Source organism: Vanellus vanellus, assembly GCF_965231255.1.
Source record: "Vanellus vanellus genome assembly, chromosome: 1".
NCBI lineage: Eukaryota > Metazoa > Chordata > Aves > Charadriiformes > Charadriidae > Vanellus > Vanellus vanellus.
Genome location: NC_138905.1, coordinates 135,758,652 through 135,777,633, shown reverse-complemented (window position 1 = coordinate 135,777,633; position 18,982 = coordinate 135,758,652). Strand labels below are relative to the sequence as shown.

Genomic DNA, 18,982 nt, shown 5'->3' with positions numbered 1-18,982 from the left:
GGCTTTCCAGGGAGGCTGTGGAGTCTCCAACCTTGGAGGTATTCACAAGCCATCTGGCCATAGGCCTGCGCAACTGGCTGTAGGTGACCCAGCGTGAGCAGCGGGGTTTGAGCAGATGACCTCCAGAGATCCCTTTTAACATCAACAAATTCTGTGATACACTCCTTAACTCTTCGAACGGGGCAGATACAAGACAAACTTAGAAACACAAAAAGCTGTAGATATAAAACCTACCATACTTAATTTGAAAACCCTCAGGTCTATGCTCAGCAGTATTTTTTGTTTTCTCTGTAGCATTGCTTTCTATACAACTTTCTATACAATCTTTACTTTCAGTTACTATTTTAAGTCTATTATAGAAAAAGCTTTAAAAAATTATATAGGTTCAGGGTATTTGATATAGAGAACCATGCACAAAAGTTTCCTCAGTGGTCTAGACAAAAACACCAAGCAGGCTTGAGTTAATCTTTGATAACACAGAGCAGAAAAAAACCTGGTCAGCTCAAACTGGAAAAGGCATAGATAAACAGCATAACACAAATTATCTTAAAACAGTGATTACCAGCCTCTGCTTCAAGTTGGCTGGACACAGGCTGGTAGGACTCCTTGGTTCTGGATGTCAGGCCATTTAAATTAAAAATTATTTGTATTATAGATTCACAGATACATATATGAATATGAATAGACTTTCATTAGGTATTCATATTTACAGGAAAACATGATCCAAAGGAATAATACACTAATAGGAAAAGGTGACTTGAGCTCTCTGAATTAAGTAGGAAGATAACTATTAATTCAACAGTGTCCCCATGTTTCAGTTTTCTGAATCTTGCCTCCAATTAAAGGGAAGACAAGCACAAAGAACCACGGTGTTCCATCTGAGCAGGTTCAAATTTTAGCCATCCTTATTCTGGGCTTCATTTTTCCCCTACAGGAATACTTCAGATATTCAAAGGTAGAAGTTTTGTATCACGTTCAGGGTATACACAATCATCTCCACAGACTCACATAAACCTGTCATCAGAGTTACAGAGAAGGTTAACATTGCTTTTGAGCAAATTATATCCCTGAGTGACTGGAAAGGAAGAAGAGTTTCTACAAATACCATGAGTATTCAGATGAATCTCTTTGCCCCTGTGTCTACCAACTGAAGTAAAAAATGCTGTGCCTTTAATAAAAGCAACAAAAAAGAGGAAGATGCTCCATCCTTTGAGCCAACACTGATAACATGACGTTGCTGTCTTTCACTGTCATTCCTGAAAGAGCCCTACAATATGTATACAGCCACAAACTTGTTAGAAGTGCAGTCATGTCAACTGAAACATGCAATCACCCTGCCATACACTAGTCTCCAATTTCAATACTGCACAGGTCTTCTGCAACAAGAATTCTGAGAGCTGCTAGTCCTTCCAGGCAGCAGCATTTTAATTTCAAATAGATCTTAAGATGTACTGAGGAGTTATGGCACTGTATTGTAAGACGACTGAAAGATACAGAACCAGATAAGCAGATGAATCCCGGATGACAGAAGAGCAACTCAGAGAAACAAAGAGAATAAATCATGTTGTCTTCCATATCAAATACACACCGAAAAGATATTCAGTATCTTTTGAGAGAGATCGGATGCAAAATGCCTCTGGACTGTTGTTACTACCAACTTCCAAGTTCCATAAGTAGCCTGCAAAGGATCTGAGGTTACCACTTACCCAATTTAAGTTACTTCTCAAGCACAGGCTGATCACTGCAAACAGCCACTGGAACAACAGACTTCTGTATCATAGAAATAAGAAAGCATGAAGTATAAGAAGTTCAAATCTATTGCCACTAACTGCTTTGATTTAAAATATTTCAGGTCTTCATCTGAACACAGGACAAACGGTTTATAGCAGTGGTTATATGAAAATTCTTTAAGTGGTAAGTGGCAAAATGCTATATGAAAAACCAAATAGTTCAATATATTCCTAAATTGTTATTTTGAAAGCATAGACCAACCCAAGTTCAAACATTAATTGCTTCAGATAAACAATGTTGGAATGATTTTACCCTTCTGATTAAAACTTCCTTACATCAGATGTTTACATGAACTGTCAAGAACTGCCGAATGCCAGATAAGATAGCTACCCTTGCCTACGCAAACAGTGCTCGCACATATACACAACGTCAAACCAAATGGACAGTTACAACAGTGAACAAACTATTTTATTTTTGTTGATAGATAAGAACATCCCATTGAAAATAAAGAATAAAAAATATATTCTGCTACAAGACTTGGAACGCTTGAATCTCACGCTATAGTACACGGTGAAATTCTGGTACTGCAACACCACAGTAATCCCTGTGCACACGGGTGCACAGAAAGCTTTGAACAAATATTTATACCCATTATAGTGCCATGTACAAAAATGTTATTCCATAAAGGCCAAACAGAAAATTTAAACACCTTTGTTTTTCTTATGCCAATGGCAATGTAAAAAATGAAAACTGTTTTCAGTCAATTACTTCCACTTGAATCACATGAGATCTTTTTACAATAAAGAACTCTGAAATTCAGCATAATAAAGCGTGGATCAAGTAAGGTATAAACAATATACTGAGCATGCGGGGCATGATGCTTTCCTCAATATATAACTAACTTTCATACAGTTACACCAACAATCAAGTCAGTATTTTCCTAATACAAAGAGAAAATATTCTGTTCCTCCGATCAATGCTCTGACCTTTTCTTACTATAAAGAGTATGCTTTTTCCTCTAAGCATACATGCACCACAAAAGATAGGCAAAACAAATCGATATGGATAACCTTCAGTGTCAAATGTCTAATGATGTAATAATAACAACAATTTTCAAAGTCCAAATGACTTGCTAAATTAAAATTGCATTGCAGTCACTTAAACTAACAAAATACTTGGACACTTGTGAGTCACAAAATTTATTATTTTGCAGCAGTATCTCTGCTGAAACCTGAGGAATATCAGACTATTGGCAAAGCAAGGCATTTTCAGAAAAGGAATTTGTAAAAAATACATTTATACTATATGCTTTCATATAAAAAGGCAGTAAGAAATACAATAAAACCTACCATTTTAGGACTACACCTCCCCTAGCAAATAGCTTTTATCACTTGCACTATTACATACAGTACATTCAGTTTCCTACACACAAAGTATATTTTCCTGTCCCTGATGTATATTACAATTGGCAGCGACAATAAACTGCTTTATTATCACCACTCATTCTTGCAGCTTATACAAACAGCACCAATTTTACCCAAAAAAGGCTTATCAGTTACATAGTAGCACTTCCTTATAGGAAATATAAGCCCAAAACATCGGAACCAAATGTGTCTTTCCAGAAATACACCAGAATAAATGGTTCAGAGTTAAGGGATGAATAACCAAGACTATTGCATAGTACAGGGATCTCGCCTGTATGAATAAAGCCACCCTTTGATTGTTTGTCACCTTCCGACTCCAAGAATGGACAACAAATTAAATGGGTGCTAATGAATATGAAGATAGTACACAACTAAATTTACTGGAAAAAAAAAACAAGAAATTGTACAGTTCTCTCTGGCACAGTGCAAAGTACACATTAAAAAACTGAATACATATGTACAGTGTGTACGTATATTTTTATATATCTATAGCATGTATTTCCCCAACACATACACGTGTATATATAAAAAGCATGAACACATATATCCATGCCAAACTTAGCAAAAAGACGGAACGTTTAAAATGTGGATGCGTTGTTCCAGTTAAATCAGTCTGTCCTAGAAATGGCTGTTTATACAGCCAATATGCCCTTCCATGAAACAGAAATATTTATTGCCTGCATAAATTGACAATATATGGTACAGTTGTCCTCATAACTTACCAAAGGACCGATAATCACACTTTATAAAAGCTTATATTTGTACTAAGCCCTCTCCTCCATAACCCCTCCTTCCCCACACCTCCATCCCCCATGACCAATTCATATGGCTATTCCCTTTATGGAAATCTAGGAAGAATAATCTAGAATATTATACTAGAGTATTACCGTGCCGGAGGACTAGACACAGTATTCACTACAGCGATGAGATCTTCCATTTTAAATTTTTCTTGCAATATAAAAGTTTACAGCCACCCCTGTAAAAATTAACACCTGCTGCTGGTTTGCTTTATTATTTTCCTTTGGGATTCAGCTGTTTTGGTTCTGAATATGAACACGTTGGCTGAAGTCTGTAACAGAGAACACACTTTTCAGGATTCGGAGAGCACTGTTACCTGACCTGCCTGCCCCCACTATGATCAACTGTCCTTCCCTGCAAACTTTCTGAAATAGTTTGCAAAATACCAGAATATAATACATATTTTCCCCCTCTCTTCATCCTGAATGTTTGGGTTTTTTTACATTTTGAGAGCACTTTCAAAAAATAAAGATGATTTATATCAGCAAAATAGTTTCAAATAAAGGCGATGGCTGTGAACCTGAGAGCTTAGTGCGACACAGACACACGTATTTGTGGTATCCCCACTGACTAGTACTTTCCTTGTTTAAGTCTTTCAATGTGGTAGCACAACTTTAGGGCAGGCCCCAGCTTCAGTCCCATATATTTCATTATCATATCACTCCTCAGTAAGAGTAGTGCCTTCCCATCAATTTCCTGCAGAAGGAAGAGAATAAACACAACATATGACTACTTTAACAAACTGCATAGTAAAACTGGAAAGTACATTATACTTGTTTATACTGCAGTAAAAATTTATCTACTATATATAAAACAGTAACTTAGTATAATTAGATATTTACAGATGGCCACTGAAATTGAATTTATTTTAGTTTTTTAATGTATCATTAAGGTATTTAAGATGCTAAAGAAACTTATAGTAAGTAAAAGAGACTGATGAAACAGCCCTCAAAATTAGGTACCAGCTAGGAAAAACAGTGAATGGGTCAAGGGAAAAAAGAGAAGCTGCAAAGGAAGGTCTGTGCGGTTAGCGACTAAATGATCCAAGCACTGAGGCCTTGCACTGAACCTTGAACACAGCTGTGGGAGGATTCTGGCATGCGCATGCAAACAGTCACACGGAGGAAGGGGTTACAGACCATCTAAATCTGTGAAATAAGACAGATCTATGTCCTGGTTAAACCAGACAGATTGTTAGGATCAAGACCAAGGACAACTTAGTCAGATTTCAACTGCCTGGTTGAGAAGCTGCTGAAATGTGACAGTCCTAAGCTCTCAGTAGCATTATATACTGTAGACAGGCAATTAGTTCCTTAAAACACTATAAAGAATACCACTTTGTCTTATTTTTTTTTAAACATAAACCTGACAAAACAAGTGACAATTAGTCTTGTTATACAACTAAGAAAAAAACGTAAGACAGGAGGCTCCATTAAACGTTATTTTGAGTTTTCCTTCCAATCCAGCTTACTCCGAGATTTAACTGTTAGCAGGAGCTGGTGCAGAAGGGTGAAATACTACTAAAGAGAAAGCCAAACTCTTTTTGGAGGGTCATATATACAATGAAATAAGAAAGCAGCTCTCTGCTGAGCAACCTGCCATGGAAAAGCACAGTGAGAAGGAAGAGGGAAGACCAAAACCAGAGAAACTGACACAGTTTCTCTCTCTAAACACAACATCCAGTTAGATCTTATGAAACCCTAAATATTGTTTTTCAAAACAGATGAATTCAACATTTAAATTGATTCTCTGAATTTTAGTATTAATGACCAAGTGTAAAAATAACGAGGCATAAAAGCATCTCTACTTTGGAGTAATCAGTCTCCAAAACAGATTCTCTTAGAGAGGTGTTGACTATGTAGGCCAAATGCCCCGTACTGTACATGAGAACTCTATCTTCTCTAAAAGCGACAGGGATGACCGGGGGTACCATGGATGTTGGCCATTAGAACTTGGATACTTCCAGTAATGGCATTATTCCATAGAAGCTGTAAAGCTGTGGGTATTTACTTTAGTCTAACAAGACTGGAACACAGACAAAATATACTGCAGAAGGAGTTTTGGGTGCAAAAATAATTTTCGGCCTCCCTGTAATATATGAGTAGAGCCTATTCTACCTTCAATTGCAAATGGAGTGATAGACATGAAAGCTGTATTTTAAGAGATTAACATGACACACAATCTACTAGAACAGAATGGATATGCATCATACATGTCTCCTAAAGAGTTCTGCATGTGGAGCTAGTGCCTGTGGATCAGCTTCTTTCACAAAACGCATTACTTCCTCTATTGACCACGTAGAAGGATCCTTATTCGATATTCTTGAAGGTTCCCTTTTTAGTGAATTCAGATCCGGTCCAGTTGTGGAACTTGCAGCTTTTAGTATAAAAATATTGTGAAAGGAAGAAATATCACTAGTCTATACAGGGATAACATTTAATTTTACATAAGACATTCTTAATATTAACATGCGGCTATTATTATGCATTCTTTGCAATATATTAAATGAAAGATGTTTTCTTTTCCTCCAGATAATATGAACTGTTCCATTTGTCTTTAAATGCCTTCTGTAATTGCAAGTATTTACAGCAGCATAAACATTAGCACTATGACATACCTAGAGGGATTAGTTCAACTTGTACTTGGCTCTCGGGTCCCAAGACACCATTAACTGGGAATATGGCAAAGGCCAGCTAAGCTGTGCGGAGGGAGGGAGGGAGGGACAAGAGGAAACCCTATTCCTAGCAACACAGTAATAGTTGGCAAGATGCTCAGGAAGAGAACTGCATATAACTAGCCCTCCTTGGTCTGGGCTGCCGCAGGTTCTGTAACAGCAGTTAGAGGAAGGTGCAGCAGACAAGACCTCCCCCGCCACACCCCCCCCTGGCTTGCACCGTAATATTAGTTCTAACAGGCTTCAGTTCTGCATTTGCAGTTACGTTAGCAAGCCTGACATGCTTGGCGACGGCACATTTCACTCCATATGCAAGCTTTTCCATAGCAAAGAACTTCTTTATTCATAATTCTCGGACTTTGTAGGTTAATAAAACCATTTCTATACTTCGGAAAGTTTAGTTATATAGCCTACCTTCAATCCGCCTCTGTATTCGATTCCTACTAACTTCATAGTAACCACTGCTCCCAGCAGAGCTCAGGGGCAGCCTGCGCAGGATTTGGGCTGATTTTGAGGTAGCAGTCACTGGCTGAAGGGAATTTCTGTAATATGCTGCACTCCCTGAAGTACGGTATTCTGTGGAATTTCGACGGGTCGGGCTTGAAGGATTTACGGAATTAAGTGCAGAATCCATAGAGTCCTCAGAAAATCGGTGTTCTTTGGAAGTGCTGTTTTCCTCTATAGGTAATGTTTCTGCTACACAAAAAGCAAGTATCAAAATGTTCAAAGTGATAGACATTACACCTTTGTTATTTAACTCCTTGCTATGTTCTCCTGAAGATACTGAGAGATTGTAAGCCTGTTAACAAATCTCCTGTGATGCGGTCACTGCTGCTGAATGTTTGCCCCTTTTCCTCAAGTAATCATCGGTGTCTTACTGTATTTTTAAAACATTTTTTTGTAATATGTCAAGTTTCAGATAGTCTTCCAAAAATCATTTCAGTTGTATTTGTTAAATACTATGAACAGGGAAGTACCAGAGGAAATTTTTTGGGGGTAAAATTGTCTGACGTTAATATTGATACATCAAACAATCTTAGTCAAGCATTTTCATTATCTTATTTTAAACATACTCTCAAAAATCTAACCATTAAGAGCATGTTATGTTTATCTTGCAAAAAAATGTTAATATAAATAAAAACTCTCATGTTAACTAACAATTGTTTAATTTGTTCTAAACAGCAGAGGGAGTCACTAAATTCATAAACAAAACAAGTGGACAATTATCATCTATAGATCACAATACGTTCAGACATAAAGCTCGTCATTAAGAATTGAACAGGTTACAGGCAAAACCACAGAAGGCTTTGAGTGCCAGGTACGGCACACTACTGTAACACATTTTGACCACAATGCTGTATCTACATACAGTTCTTGGCACAGGGCAGGGTGTATGAGCACAGACTCTGGAAAGTTAAAGATACTTGTAAATTACTCAGCCCACTGAGCCAGTTAAAAAAAATAAAATCAAATCAGGTCTTGGGAAGGGAGTATAACAACATTACCGCTTTCAGTTCTTATCACATATCAGCTAATTTCTCCTCTGCAAAACACAAACAATGCCCACTTAGAAGACTCATGAATTTTTAGAGCCTGCCAATACTGTTTCTAAGCCAGATGAGCAGAGTTCAGTAGGTCCTTTTCCCTGTGCCACGAAACAGGAACCAGGTTTGCTTGATTACTGAAAATTCCACTCTCAGTCAACTGAATTCAGGTCTGATGGGGAAAAATATGCTACATGAGGAGAAAAAAAAAAAACTCAAAAAACTAACAAATCAATGGGAACACCACTCCATTTTCTAGCAATCATACGTATTCCTCTGCACCAGGCCAGTATCTAGCCCAAGAAGGAAGTTGGAAGCATGATGTACAAATCTGTATGAAACAAATGCTGCTTTGGCAGAAGAGTTAAGAGCTGGAAAATATAGCTAACAGGTTCACAGAAGTGTAAACCCCAAACCAGCATCTTGAAAATTACTCTAGTGAAGTTATAAAACATATGTTAGTGAAGCAGCATATTCTTTGGGATAAGAACTGGTATGTTCTGCAAAACAAGTTCCTGAAATAAAGTTTTTACTACCCCTCTTATATGACAACTTTCAAGAATTTCTTGGGCGAATACCCAATTAAAACTAAAGGAAGAGTATTCTCCTAAAAAACCCAGTGAGCTTCTCAAGCATGTTTTCGATTTGCTTCATGAGGTCTTAGGTTCTCTGCTGAAACCTGTTTAAAAGTGGAGTGCAGTGAAGAACTGTTGAGCGTATTTTGGTCTTCAGACACACAATCCTGAAAGGGAACAAAAGCACTCAGAGAGCCAGCTCCCTACTTACTGAATTCAGTAAGGCAAGACCTGCAAGACGATGTAACATCTTTCGCTAAACTTGACAGTCGTGGAATAAAGCAGCTTTCATGGACCCAAGCCCTTCTCTTTCACATATACAACCCTCAAAACAACCACTGAAAAACTTTCTAGTTTGTTAGATTTGAATCACGAAAGCAAAGAAGCGACTACTGAGATTTTCAAAGAAAACAATCAAACAAGAAAACTGACTGCTTTACATTTGTCAGCTTGAAGTAGTTGCAGCAACTTACCAAAATGAAAAACAAAAGCCATCATTTTATAGGATTTCAGAGAGACTTTAAGAGATGTAGTCAATGATACACACTATGAAATTAAAGGGTAGCCAACCAGGGGAAAATTAGAATTGTAGAGAATGAAATCACTAACAGAAATCTCAACCCAAGACCAAAAGGCAGAGGTAGTACCTTATAGTTACAGCAAAGCTATATGTAGGAGCCCCAGGTTTAACTGACTGAACCTGTAGATTCAGATTTCGGAAGTCTTGAAAGGTAGGATGAAACAATGGAGACAATACTCCCCAGCAGAAAGTTTCCACTACGGTATCAGAATTAAGCACGTATCAGCCAACTCTATGTAACGTCTTCAGACAATCCCTTTTTGCAGCTATAGTAAACAAGCAGAGGTCCCAAATACAGGGATTTTTAAAAATAATTGTTTTACGTAATCCTTGTCAAGATTCCTAAAGACACAAAGATTTTTAAAGTTGACTGTATTACAAAATAATTTAATTGTATTTATTCCAATTATATCCCAGATTTCTCTCTCATGTTATACATCCTAAAGTAAACAATAGTAAATAGGGCTGGCCCCCACGAGAGCAGCATCTGAATTTATCTTACTGTAAATTCTCAATTCACATACACAAGGTGGAAAAGCAGGCATCTTTCCCAGGGCCACCATCTTTCAGAGAAGGCGTTTCTGTTCAGCAAGTATAGTGTCCAATCCACTTCCCCTTCCATGCATCTAGCTTCTCTACAAACAAAACGCAGCTGCTTTGTTGAAAAAGTGGTCAACTGGTATGACAGCTGATTCAAAATCGGCGTCTAGCAAATGGAGCTTTGCAATCCACGGAGCAACAAATGACACGCTTTTTCTACCTCAACATTTTGAGCAGTTGTGAATGGTGGTATGGAAAGAGATGGGAGGTTCCACTGCAGAAAGTCTGATCTCTGGGTAGATTAATAAAAGACCAATAAAAGGCCTTATGTTTCAAATGTAAGGATGACAGACCGTTTAAACACTGAAGGCTTTAGCAGGAATTGGACGTTTTGTTTTCTTGAAGCTCCTCTGGGAATTAAAAGCCAGTTGTTCTGCCTCGTACATAACAGGAATGATGTAATTGGCCGCAATAGTAAGAACACTCTGTTTTCAGGGGGAGGGAGACTGAGCTATTCCCTACCCCCCAACCCCCCTTATCTTTCATAACTTTAAGACGAAACTGTTAGTGAGCAGGAAAGACAGCAAAATCTGCAAAACATATCCCTGAGCAGATCAGAAGGAAAATGAGCTGTTTGAAAGACCCCTTCCCACAATTATTCCATTTTGCCTTCAAATGATATTTCAAAACAACTATTTCAAGACAACTATGTCTCAATGGAACCAGAACTTTTTGGGGGCAGGATCTTTCTTGCTAACCAACCCATGACTGACCGCTATAAAATTACCTCCAGATTTTCAGCAGAGGACATTGCTCTAATGGGAAACACACAACAGTAAAGAACACTTCGGCTCTTGAAATGCACAGAGTACAAATCCAAACCTCTGAAACCAAGGCAAAACACTTATTTTAATTATTTTTACCCAAGTAACTGCACTTTATAACGAACTATTGATCTTAAAATGTATTTTAAGGAGTACACTGACTTCATCTGTAAGAAGGATCCATTAGCAAACAAGGATTAAAAAGCAGTATGTGCATGCATGTTTACTTTGAGGAAGATTTCTCACAAGATAATGCAGATCTACTCAAACTTTTGTTTTGCTCCAACTGAAACAACTTCATTTGTGTATAATTAAGTGCTCTACACTTATTAAGTTACCTACCAGAAATATCTGACTTAGGTGTACAATATATCTGTGGAATTAAGCCAGTACTTCTTTTGCAAAGACACAGAAGTCAATAATCAATGCAGAACTGTATTTCCTGCTGTTGTTATTATATACAAAGAAGTGAATATGATACATATATATAAAATAATAACATGTATCATTTTAAGTAAGCTATCATTTTGAACATTTTAATTTGATATCCTTTTCTCCTTTAACTGTAGTCCTATGACTTTTTAACCTGCACAGAAAAAGAGATCATTCTGCCCCCACTGACACTAGTAAGCACAAAATGACCCCAGGATTGACGAAAAGAAGAAAAAAAAAAAATAATACGAAGGAAGAAATAACTAATCCCCATCATATTTTGAAAAAGCCTTTGGAAATGCTGTGTAAATATCTTGCAGCAAGAGAAAGTACGAATCAGATGGGATGAGTCAACATCAACAAGCTACCATGACTTAACCAGTTAAGCAGCAAATGCAGAGTAAAAAAAAACCCACATTTTCATAAGTCTCTCTCACTGAGGTTTAAACCTACATGCTTTACTTTACATCTGAGGCAGACTAAGACTAGACATGTGCTCAGTTACCGCAGCTGAGCTGCAGTGCAGGAAAAGGTGCTATTCATCAGTGAGCTGAATCAACCTAATGGTCAGCTGCCACAGGGAGGCTGCGCTGCTCCCACGGCCATGGCTGCTTTTTATTCAACCCTTCCCTGTGCTCATCCGAGTCCACAGTGAGTCAGTCCAGAGGAGTAAACTGCACACGACTCTTCGCTTCACCAAAATGTTTTCTGTGCTTTTGCTCACTGGTTCAGCTCACCACCCAGCTGGGGGACCTGGAACCCACTGCAAGGACAAGGAGGCAAGGGAAAGCAGGAGCAGCACAACTTTCACTGGCAGCTAGCCATAAACTCAGCTGAATCGTATCATCAAGCTACACCCTTACTCACTTAATGGCCCCAGCCCAATTTATCTCCTGATCCATTTCAAGGCAATTGGTTTTCTGCTAAATATCCATAAATGAGGCAGGAAGCTTCATCTGTCACCGATTTGCCTGAGCCCTTTCCCAAAAAAAGGCTAGCAGGTTTAAGAGAAGGACTTCTGGAACGTGCAAGTAGATCTTCCCTAAGTGCAAAATCTGTGCCAGTGATCAATAATTAACATACTTTCACCCTGACCTGTCAAAGGCTAGAGACAAACCAGACACATACGCTGAACTCGATCCTTTTTGACTGGAAATACTGAAACCATAAATAATCCTCATATATAATCCCGACATAATGTAATTACCTTCAGATGGATGAGCATCATTTCTGGGAAGCTTAGGGGAAAGAGGAGCGGTATATGGTGGAGAGTCCTGAGAGTATCGTTTAGCAGTCCTGTTTTCAGGTATTTCTTCTTTTGCTGTGAAGGGGAAAGTCACCATCTATTATTCTCGCATAAAGCTGCTCGTGGGGAAAGTCCAGGGACAAAAGCAAAGACATACATCAGCCATTCACCAAGTTACAGTTCAGTTTCTTGTGTCACACAGACTCAGTCATTTAAATACAAACTTTCAAAGCTGAAGTACAGCTTAATTTATATTGTCATCACGCAAACTACCCTAACCCTGGCTACTTTTTTGAAAAGACTTAAAACTAATGACTTTCATACGACAGACAAAATTATGAACATAATTTCTCCATTGGAAGGGGGGGGAAGAGAAAAAAGAATATTTTATTTTCTAAAGCAGTACCCAGAAGACAGACTCAGGTATCAGACAGCTGCAAGGAAGCTTCGCACTCAATATGAATCTGCTGAAATTCCCCTGACATCAAGGTTTTCTCAGCTATGGCTTCTGGTAACTCTTGGGCTGGGACTGGTAAAACCAGGCCCTGCAAACAACCTGATGGGAGATCTTGCACAAGTCATTTCGTTTCCCCCTCACCCTACACTCCCAGTGCAGCAGACAAAGATACTGGCCTCAGATGAAATATGTATGATAAGCAGCCACCTGCAAACCCCATCTTTTCTACTAGAAGACCGGACTGTACATAGCAGAATGTAAAATTTTTGGAGCCACCACTGCGTAAGGTGAATGAAGAGGGGAAAAAAGGACCTTTTACTGACGTGGGAAGGGCTAGACTGAATTCCCTTTCAGGGCAAATCCCTTCCTGTAAGGCAGTAAGTATCTTTTTGTAAGTTTATTTTATGATCCGAACATAAATTTAACAAGTGAAATGTGAAGCTTTGAGCTTGTCCTTTTGGAATTATCACAGTGGTACAATACATATGTTTCCCGACTTGGCTACAAAGAGGAGTTTGCCGAACAAAATGATTTCTGCACATGTGGTATGAGCTATCCCATCCCGTCATAGCACTACCGCACTGGAACCAATTCACTAAGAACTGAAGCGTATTCATTTCCATCAATTCACATCATAGAAAGGCAGATTAAAAAGGTACATTTCATTATGTCGCCACACTTCTCAAAAATATCATCACTTGAAAATATCAGTTGTTTAACAGTACCTGGTTTGTTCCTATCATACTCGGTAGGACTATGTGCGCATCCCATGTAAGGGCTGAAAGGCTGGCTACTAAAGAGATTATCACACTGCAGGCTGTGGCAGAGTTTCTCCAAGAAGCGTAGGACAAACGACGCGCTGTTTACAGAAGGAAGATTGATGGCGTGCTTCTCCCCATCAAAGGAAGCTGTGAATAAGAAGATGATTTCAAACATCCCCCAAGCATCATGAAGCATAGTAAAACATCATCATTAACTTAAAGGAGAAGACATCCAGATTTGATTTAAACCACACAAGAAATGAGAGCAGTAAACAATCATTCTGGTAGGTTAACAAATTTACATCCAAAGGACTAATTTTACCTTCCATCGGATCCATGCCAGTTTAAATTTGCTCTGTGAGAACTTACTTTAATAAAACAATTTTGGATTCACACCAGCATAAAAAAAAAACCCAAACCTTGCAACTATTCCCTCATCACCAAAACCTGACATATAATTTCTGTTGTTTGCTTATAAAACAGCAACCTCTCCACCACCTATTTACAGGAGATAATGCAGAAAAGACCCTTTACAGTACTTGCTAAAAAAAATTAAACATTAAAGAAAAATTTTAAGATTTTTTTTCTGTTTCTAACTGAACTGAGCATATTTGTGGTAATGTGCTAGCACCCACTGCCACTGAAATTCTGACTACAGAAACTGTTTTGCCATTTACTATTTTACCACTAAAGAAATCCATCCTGCTGTCAACACTACAGTGGTCAAGCTCCCATTTATTTCAACAGGAGCTAGGTGGCAGAGATACCACAACAGCCACAAACGGATCTGGTGTCTTTTAAACTGAGTGATTACAAAGACATGTGCCTATGTCTTTTACTTGTTGACCTCTGTCCTTGCCCCCCAAACAGTGTTGCAGCTGATGGTATTTTCCTTTTTTGTGAAAACCAGTAAGATTTTGAAGAGGCTCAATAGTACCAATGTGTGGATAAATAATTACCATTACATTAGTTGAAACTTTTAGTTACATCTGACTAGAAAGAGATTACAAAAAAAGCAGGAAAAAACTTGTAACTTAAACTTAGGGCTAGAAAGAAGTGGCATAAACACCAGGTTTATGCATCAATTTGTCTTCTTAGTTTTCAGCCTGTCATTCAGCTTTCTGTTCTTAACATAAGTTTCCAAATGATAAGCAGAGCTTTAAAGGATCACATTTTGTTGGTAGCAGATGTATTTAAAAAAAAAAAAAAAACAACACCAAAAAAACAGAAATTACAAGAAAGCCTTTATTCACAGATCTGAATTAAGGAACATTTCCATATTGTGTTACAAAAGACACAGATAATATACACAAAACCAAAGAAAACGCCCAAGTTTAGCATATTTTAGGCTTCCTTAGGAAATCAGAAGTGTCAATTACTTACACTGTAGATGTAAAGAAGCTTCTGATTACAGTTAATGGAAGTTAACCAGCTAGCATCAACAACAACGTGCTACCTCTCCCATCTGCTTTCATGACAGACTGACCCAATGCAAATGCTTAAAGTTTAAGAGTCAGTACTACAGGGAAAAACTCCCAGACCCACGTGTTTCCACGGCCCATTCACTTTTTTCCAGGCTCCAATGTTCAAATGGAATGCTAATGATTCACAGTCCTATGTGTGGCTCAGACACAAGGTCCTCTACCTCCTATTTGGGGAAAGGGTCTCTGAAGGCAAATTTTTGCTTGGAACTCAACCAGTTCAGGAGAGCAAATGGGCTGTGAGACCTAGCACACCCCGATCTCCTGACAAATTTACTGCAAGGTAGTAGTCAGCTACAGCAAAAATGTAAAATGCTTTATAATAGCCTTACGGGTCTTCTTATATGACTTTGGGGAAATCACTTATTCTCCACACCTTAATTTCTCATTTTGAAAAGAAGCATTGAAAAAGAACAATATTATCTTAGAGTTGTCAGGAGGGTAAAGCAAGAAACAGCTGAGGCAGTGTGACTGCCCCAGCAAGACATACCACGGGGAAAAATCCACAAACAAAGACTCAGTGCAAACACGGCTCCCTTGTACCCTGAACACCTGAGGGCAACCATACGAACTCCAACCGAGGGTGTGGGATGCAGATCCATAGGCTCAACTGTCTGCTCTGCTTGGGGACAACATAAGCCTCTTACTTCCCAGATAAATGCTAGGTGGAAAAATAAAAAGAGTACTTCTGAGGCGCAATAACCTCAACCTTTAATGACAAATAAACAGGGATTGGAGCTTGTGTGTGCAATCCCAGCCCCCAGGATGAAGAGTTGTTCTCATTTGCTTCACCTTCCATTGTGTAAGTATGTTTTAAGTAACAATTCAAGCCAGGAGAAAGGCTGAGCCCTAAACTATCAGAGAAATGTGTTTGTCTGATAGTGAAGAAACTCACCCAATAGTGATTTTAATACTCTGTTTGATAAGGTTTATCTGAGCGTCAGTCTATTTCATCCCACCAAATGCCATAGTCCCTGCACTACAAGGAGACAAAAAGGGGCTGACACCACCACCATCAGCAAGCTTGCTAATCAAGCCTTTAATTTCCCTTCAGTTGTATTTGCCTGAATTGAAACCTTATGCATCAAGCAAAAAATAAAATGGTTTGTGCTTTTGTTTGAATAAAAGATGGAAAAATCCTAAATTCAATTCCATTCAAAACAATTATTTTGCTTGGCAGCTGAACCAAAAGAACCTGATAATTAGTCACATGTATTCCAGCAAGATTACTTTATCCACGTCCTCAACAGCATGCAGTTTCCTCCTACAGCAGGTATAATACTTGTCATGAAAGTTTATTAGTCCACAAAGGATTTAGATTTCTTTGCTATTCTCTGCTGCAACATTTTTTTCCTTGCCAGTCTAAAAAAAAAAGAACACCCAAGCAACAAACCACACTCCAAAACCACTTTCAAACAAAAACTCTACAAGAAAACACTCTCACAATTTCATTCTGTAATTCTTCATTTTATTCGACTGTAGCTTTCCTCTTCTTCCTTACTGTTCACAATGCACAGCTGGTTGGAATGTGCTACATTAACCTAACCCACACTTTGTGCTCCTCAAAATACACCACACAAATTTTTGATAAAACGGCAGGGAGCATTTGCTCACCCGCTTCTCAGTAACCTGTTCGACAAGCTGATGAGAAGGCAAGAGCTCAAGAACACCCGAAACCCAATGCGGTCTTGCGGCTCACTATCACCTGGACCAGGACTCTGCTTCAGGAGCGGTCCACATTGCCAAGTTCCTCAAATCCAGGGCTACAGAGCTGGCTTCTCTGAATCCAGGCCTTAGGGTGAAGCAAGGTGCAGAACAGTAGTTCCTTTTCATACAGAATTTTTGAATGTAAACAAGCCAAAACCACATAGAGATTTCGAAATTTCTCTCTCCTCTGTGAAATAATTAATTTTCAACTTCTCAGTCACAGCTCAGATATGCCACTAGCCTACGATTTAGTCCTTTGTGATAAACAATCATGAACAGAATACTGGCAATGCCCATCTCAGTGAATTTTCTTCAAGCAAAATTGACTTGTCTGAATTAGGTACAGCAAGGCATTAATAACATTATAAACTTTCATATATCTTGAAAAAATAAAGCAATACGGGTTTCAAAACCACACATATACAATGCCATTAAACTTGCCGCACAGCAGAGAAGCAGCATCCACTTTGTGAACAAACTCATGGCAATGCATAAGCAAGGCTTACTGAAGTTCTGCTATACACAAGTCGGGGTGCTGCTTTTTAAATAGTTAGGCAGCAACATTTTTATGAGGATTTAATTGAACTTGTATTCCACTAATCATCTTTCACATCTGGTGTTAATGTAAGGAGATTAAAGTAATGCAAAGTCTTTTTATTGCCAGTGATGGAATTATGAATTGACGTGCTAACTGCTATATAGAATATTTCCTAGCCTAGAAGGAAAAAAATGTCAAGCAGCAGCTACTCCATTTGAGATATAGAGATAATTTATCTGTAGACCTGCCATTAATATGTAGCAGAAATAAACCTATTCCATAATAGGGGACATAGGTGGATGAACACTGACCTAAGATACTGCTACAATTCTGGGGAATGGGGGAAGGGAAGAAGCAGCAACTTCAACATGTGGAATCACTTGCCTGGAAGCTAAACAGATTAGTTTGAAACTTTTCACCCACTTGGTTAATGCATTAAGAACACAAACACTATGTATGAGTAAGATTATGCAAATGACTTGAATAATAAAACTGATATTTCACTTGTACTGAGTTTATCTGACAAATGTTTGGCTACAGCTGCTAAATGAGGTGCACAAGCTCCACTTACTATAAGACTCTAACTGTACTGTGTATATGTAATTTAACACTGCTATTGCTAAATTCTAATTTAAAGAATTGTTCAAATCATCCTGGACCCAGAGTGAGATAAATCCCACACCCCCAATACTCTCTTTGTAAAGGAGTTCACAAGTATATGGGCTTGACCGTGCTTAAGAGTTACAAAAGCAATATGAACTCATTGCAACTATTTCATTTCTGCTGCTGTACCTCAAGGTTGCAACCAAGTGAAGAAAAGGAAGAAACAAAGCATCTTCACATACCAGTTATCATTTCCCCTCCATGATGGCCAGATTTCAGAAATCCAAAGACTGTTTTAGATTGATAGGCACAATCCACACAAGCCTGTACAGCCTGCTGAAGTACCACATTGACAGGACCTGGTCCAAAGTGATCTGGAAGCTGCTGAACCTTCTTCTTATCCAGATGAGGCCCAGAATTTCCGTGCTTGTTGACATAAACACACACTGAAAAAGAACAAGCCACATTTACTGCCAAGGAACTAAGACGTGTTTCCAAGTTAGAACGGCAAACCTTTATTTTTTAGTTTTAATCTTGAGGAAACGATGTACTGGTCAACTCAAGAAGCTGAACATACATACATACATACTTTCAAAGCATGCAAAAAGTGCCCTCTCTGTTTTCTGTCATAGTTCTCCTGCCTGAGTCCCAAATCCACTTCTTTCTGGTCTCTAAAGCCCTCCTCTACCCCACTAACCTAACAAAGCTGTCATAATCTGTGCTTATCTTTTATTTTGACTAATGTCTGTTCATATACTAGTTCCAATAAAGTAAGAATTACTGACAGGTACTCTGAACTACCAAGAGGTGATTCTAAAAAGCTGACCTTACCAAGTTACTACCCTAATTTTTCTCCTATTTGAGAAGCAGCAACGAAGACAATGCTATGGTGTATACTTACCATTGATGCTCATTCAGAAGCACCCATATAGCATTAACCATGTATAATGGTCCTGTGTGCATCTATAACGGCCACTGAAGGACATCTGTACCTTCAGAAGCCCCAAACCACTCATGTAGGATTTCAACACTGCAACTTGGCCTACTCTGCTAAATAAAATGAACAT

The 18,982-nt window shown here is 38.5% G+C and overlaps 1 protein-coding gene across 1 annotated transcript in view; it reads right to left on the bottom strand.

Annotated features, from left to right (window-relative positions):
- Positions 1-2,385: 2,385 nt before the first annotated feature.
- The window catches only part of SCML2 (Scm polycomb group protein like 2), a 58,603-nt gene continuing 42,006 nt past the window's right edge, over positions 2,386-18,982 (bottom strand). The window contains exons 8-13 of the mRNA XM_082498183.1: positions 18,158-18,361; positions 13,551-13,733; positions 12,330-12,443; positions 7,042-7,320; positions 6,166-6,329; positions 2,386-4,649 (exon numbers count right to left, since the gene is read on the bottom strand). Of these exons, the coding sequence (XP_082354309.1) occupies positions 4,524-4,649; positions 6,166-6,329; positions 7,042-7,320; positions 12,330-12,443; positions 13,551-13,733; positions 18,158-18,361 (1,070 nt within the window). The 3' untranslated portion in view covers positions 2,386-4,523. The remainder of the gene's footprint in view (positions 4,650-6,165; positions 6,330-7,041; positions 7,321-12,329; positions 12,444-13,550; positions 13,734-18,157; positions 18,362-18,982) is intronic.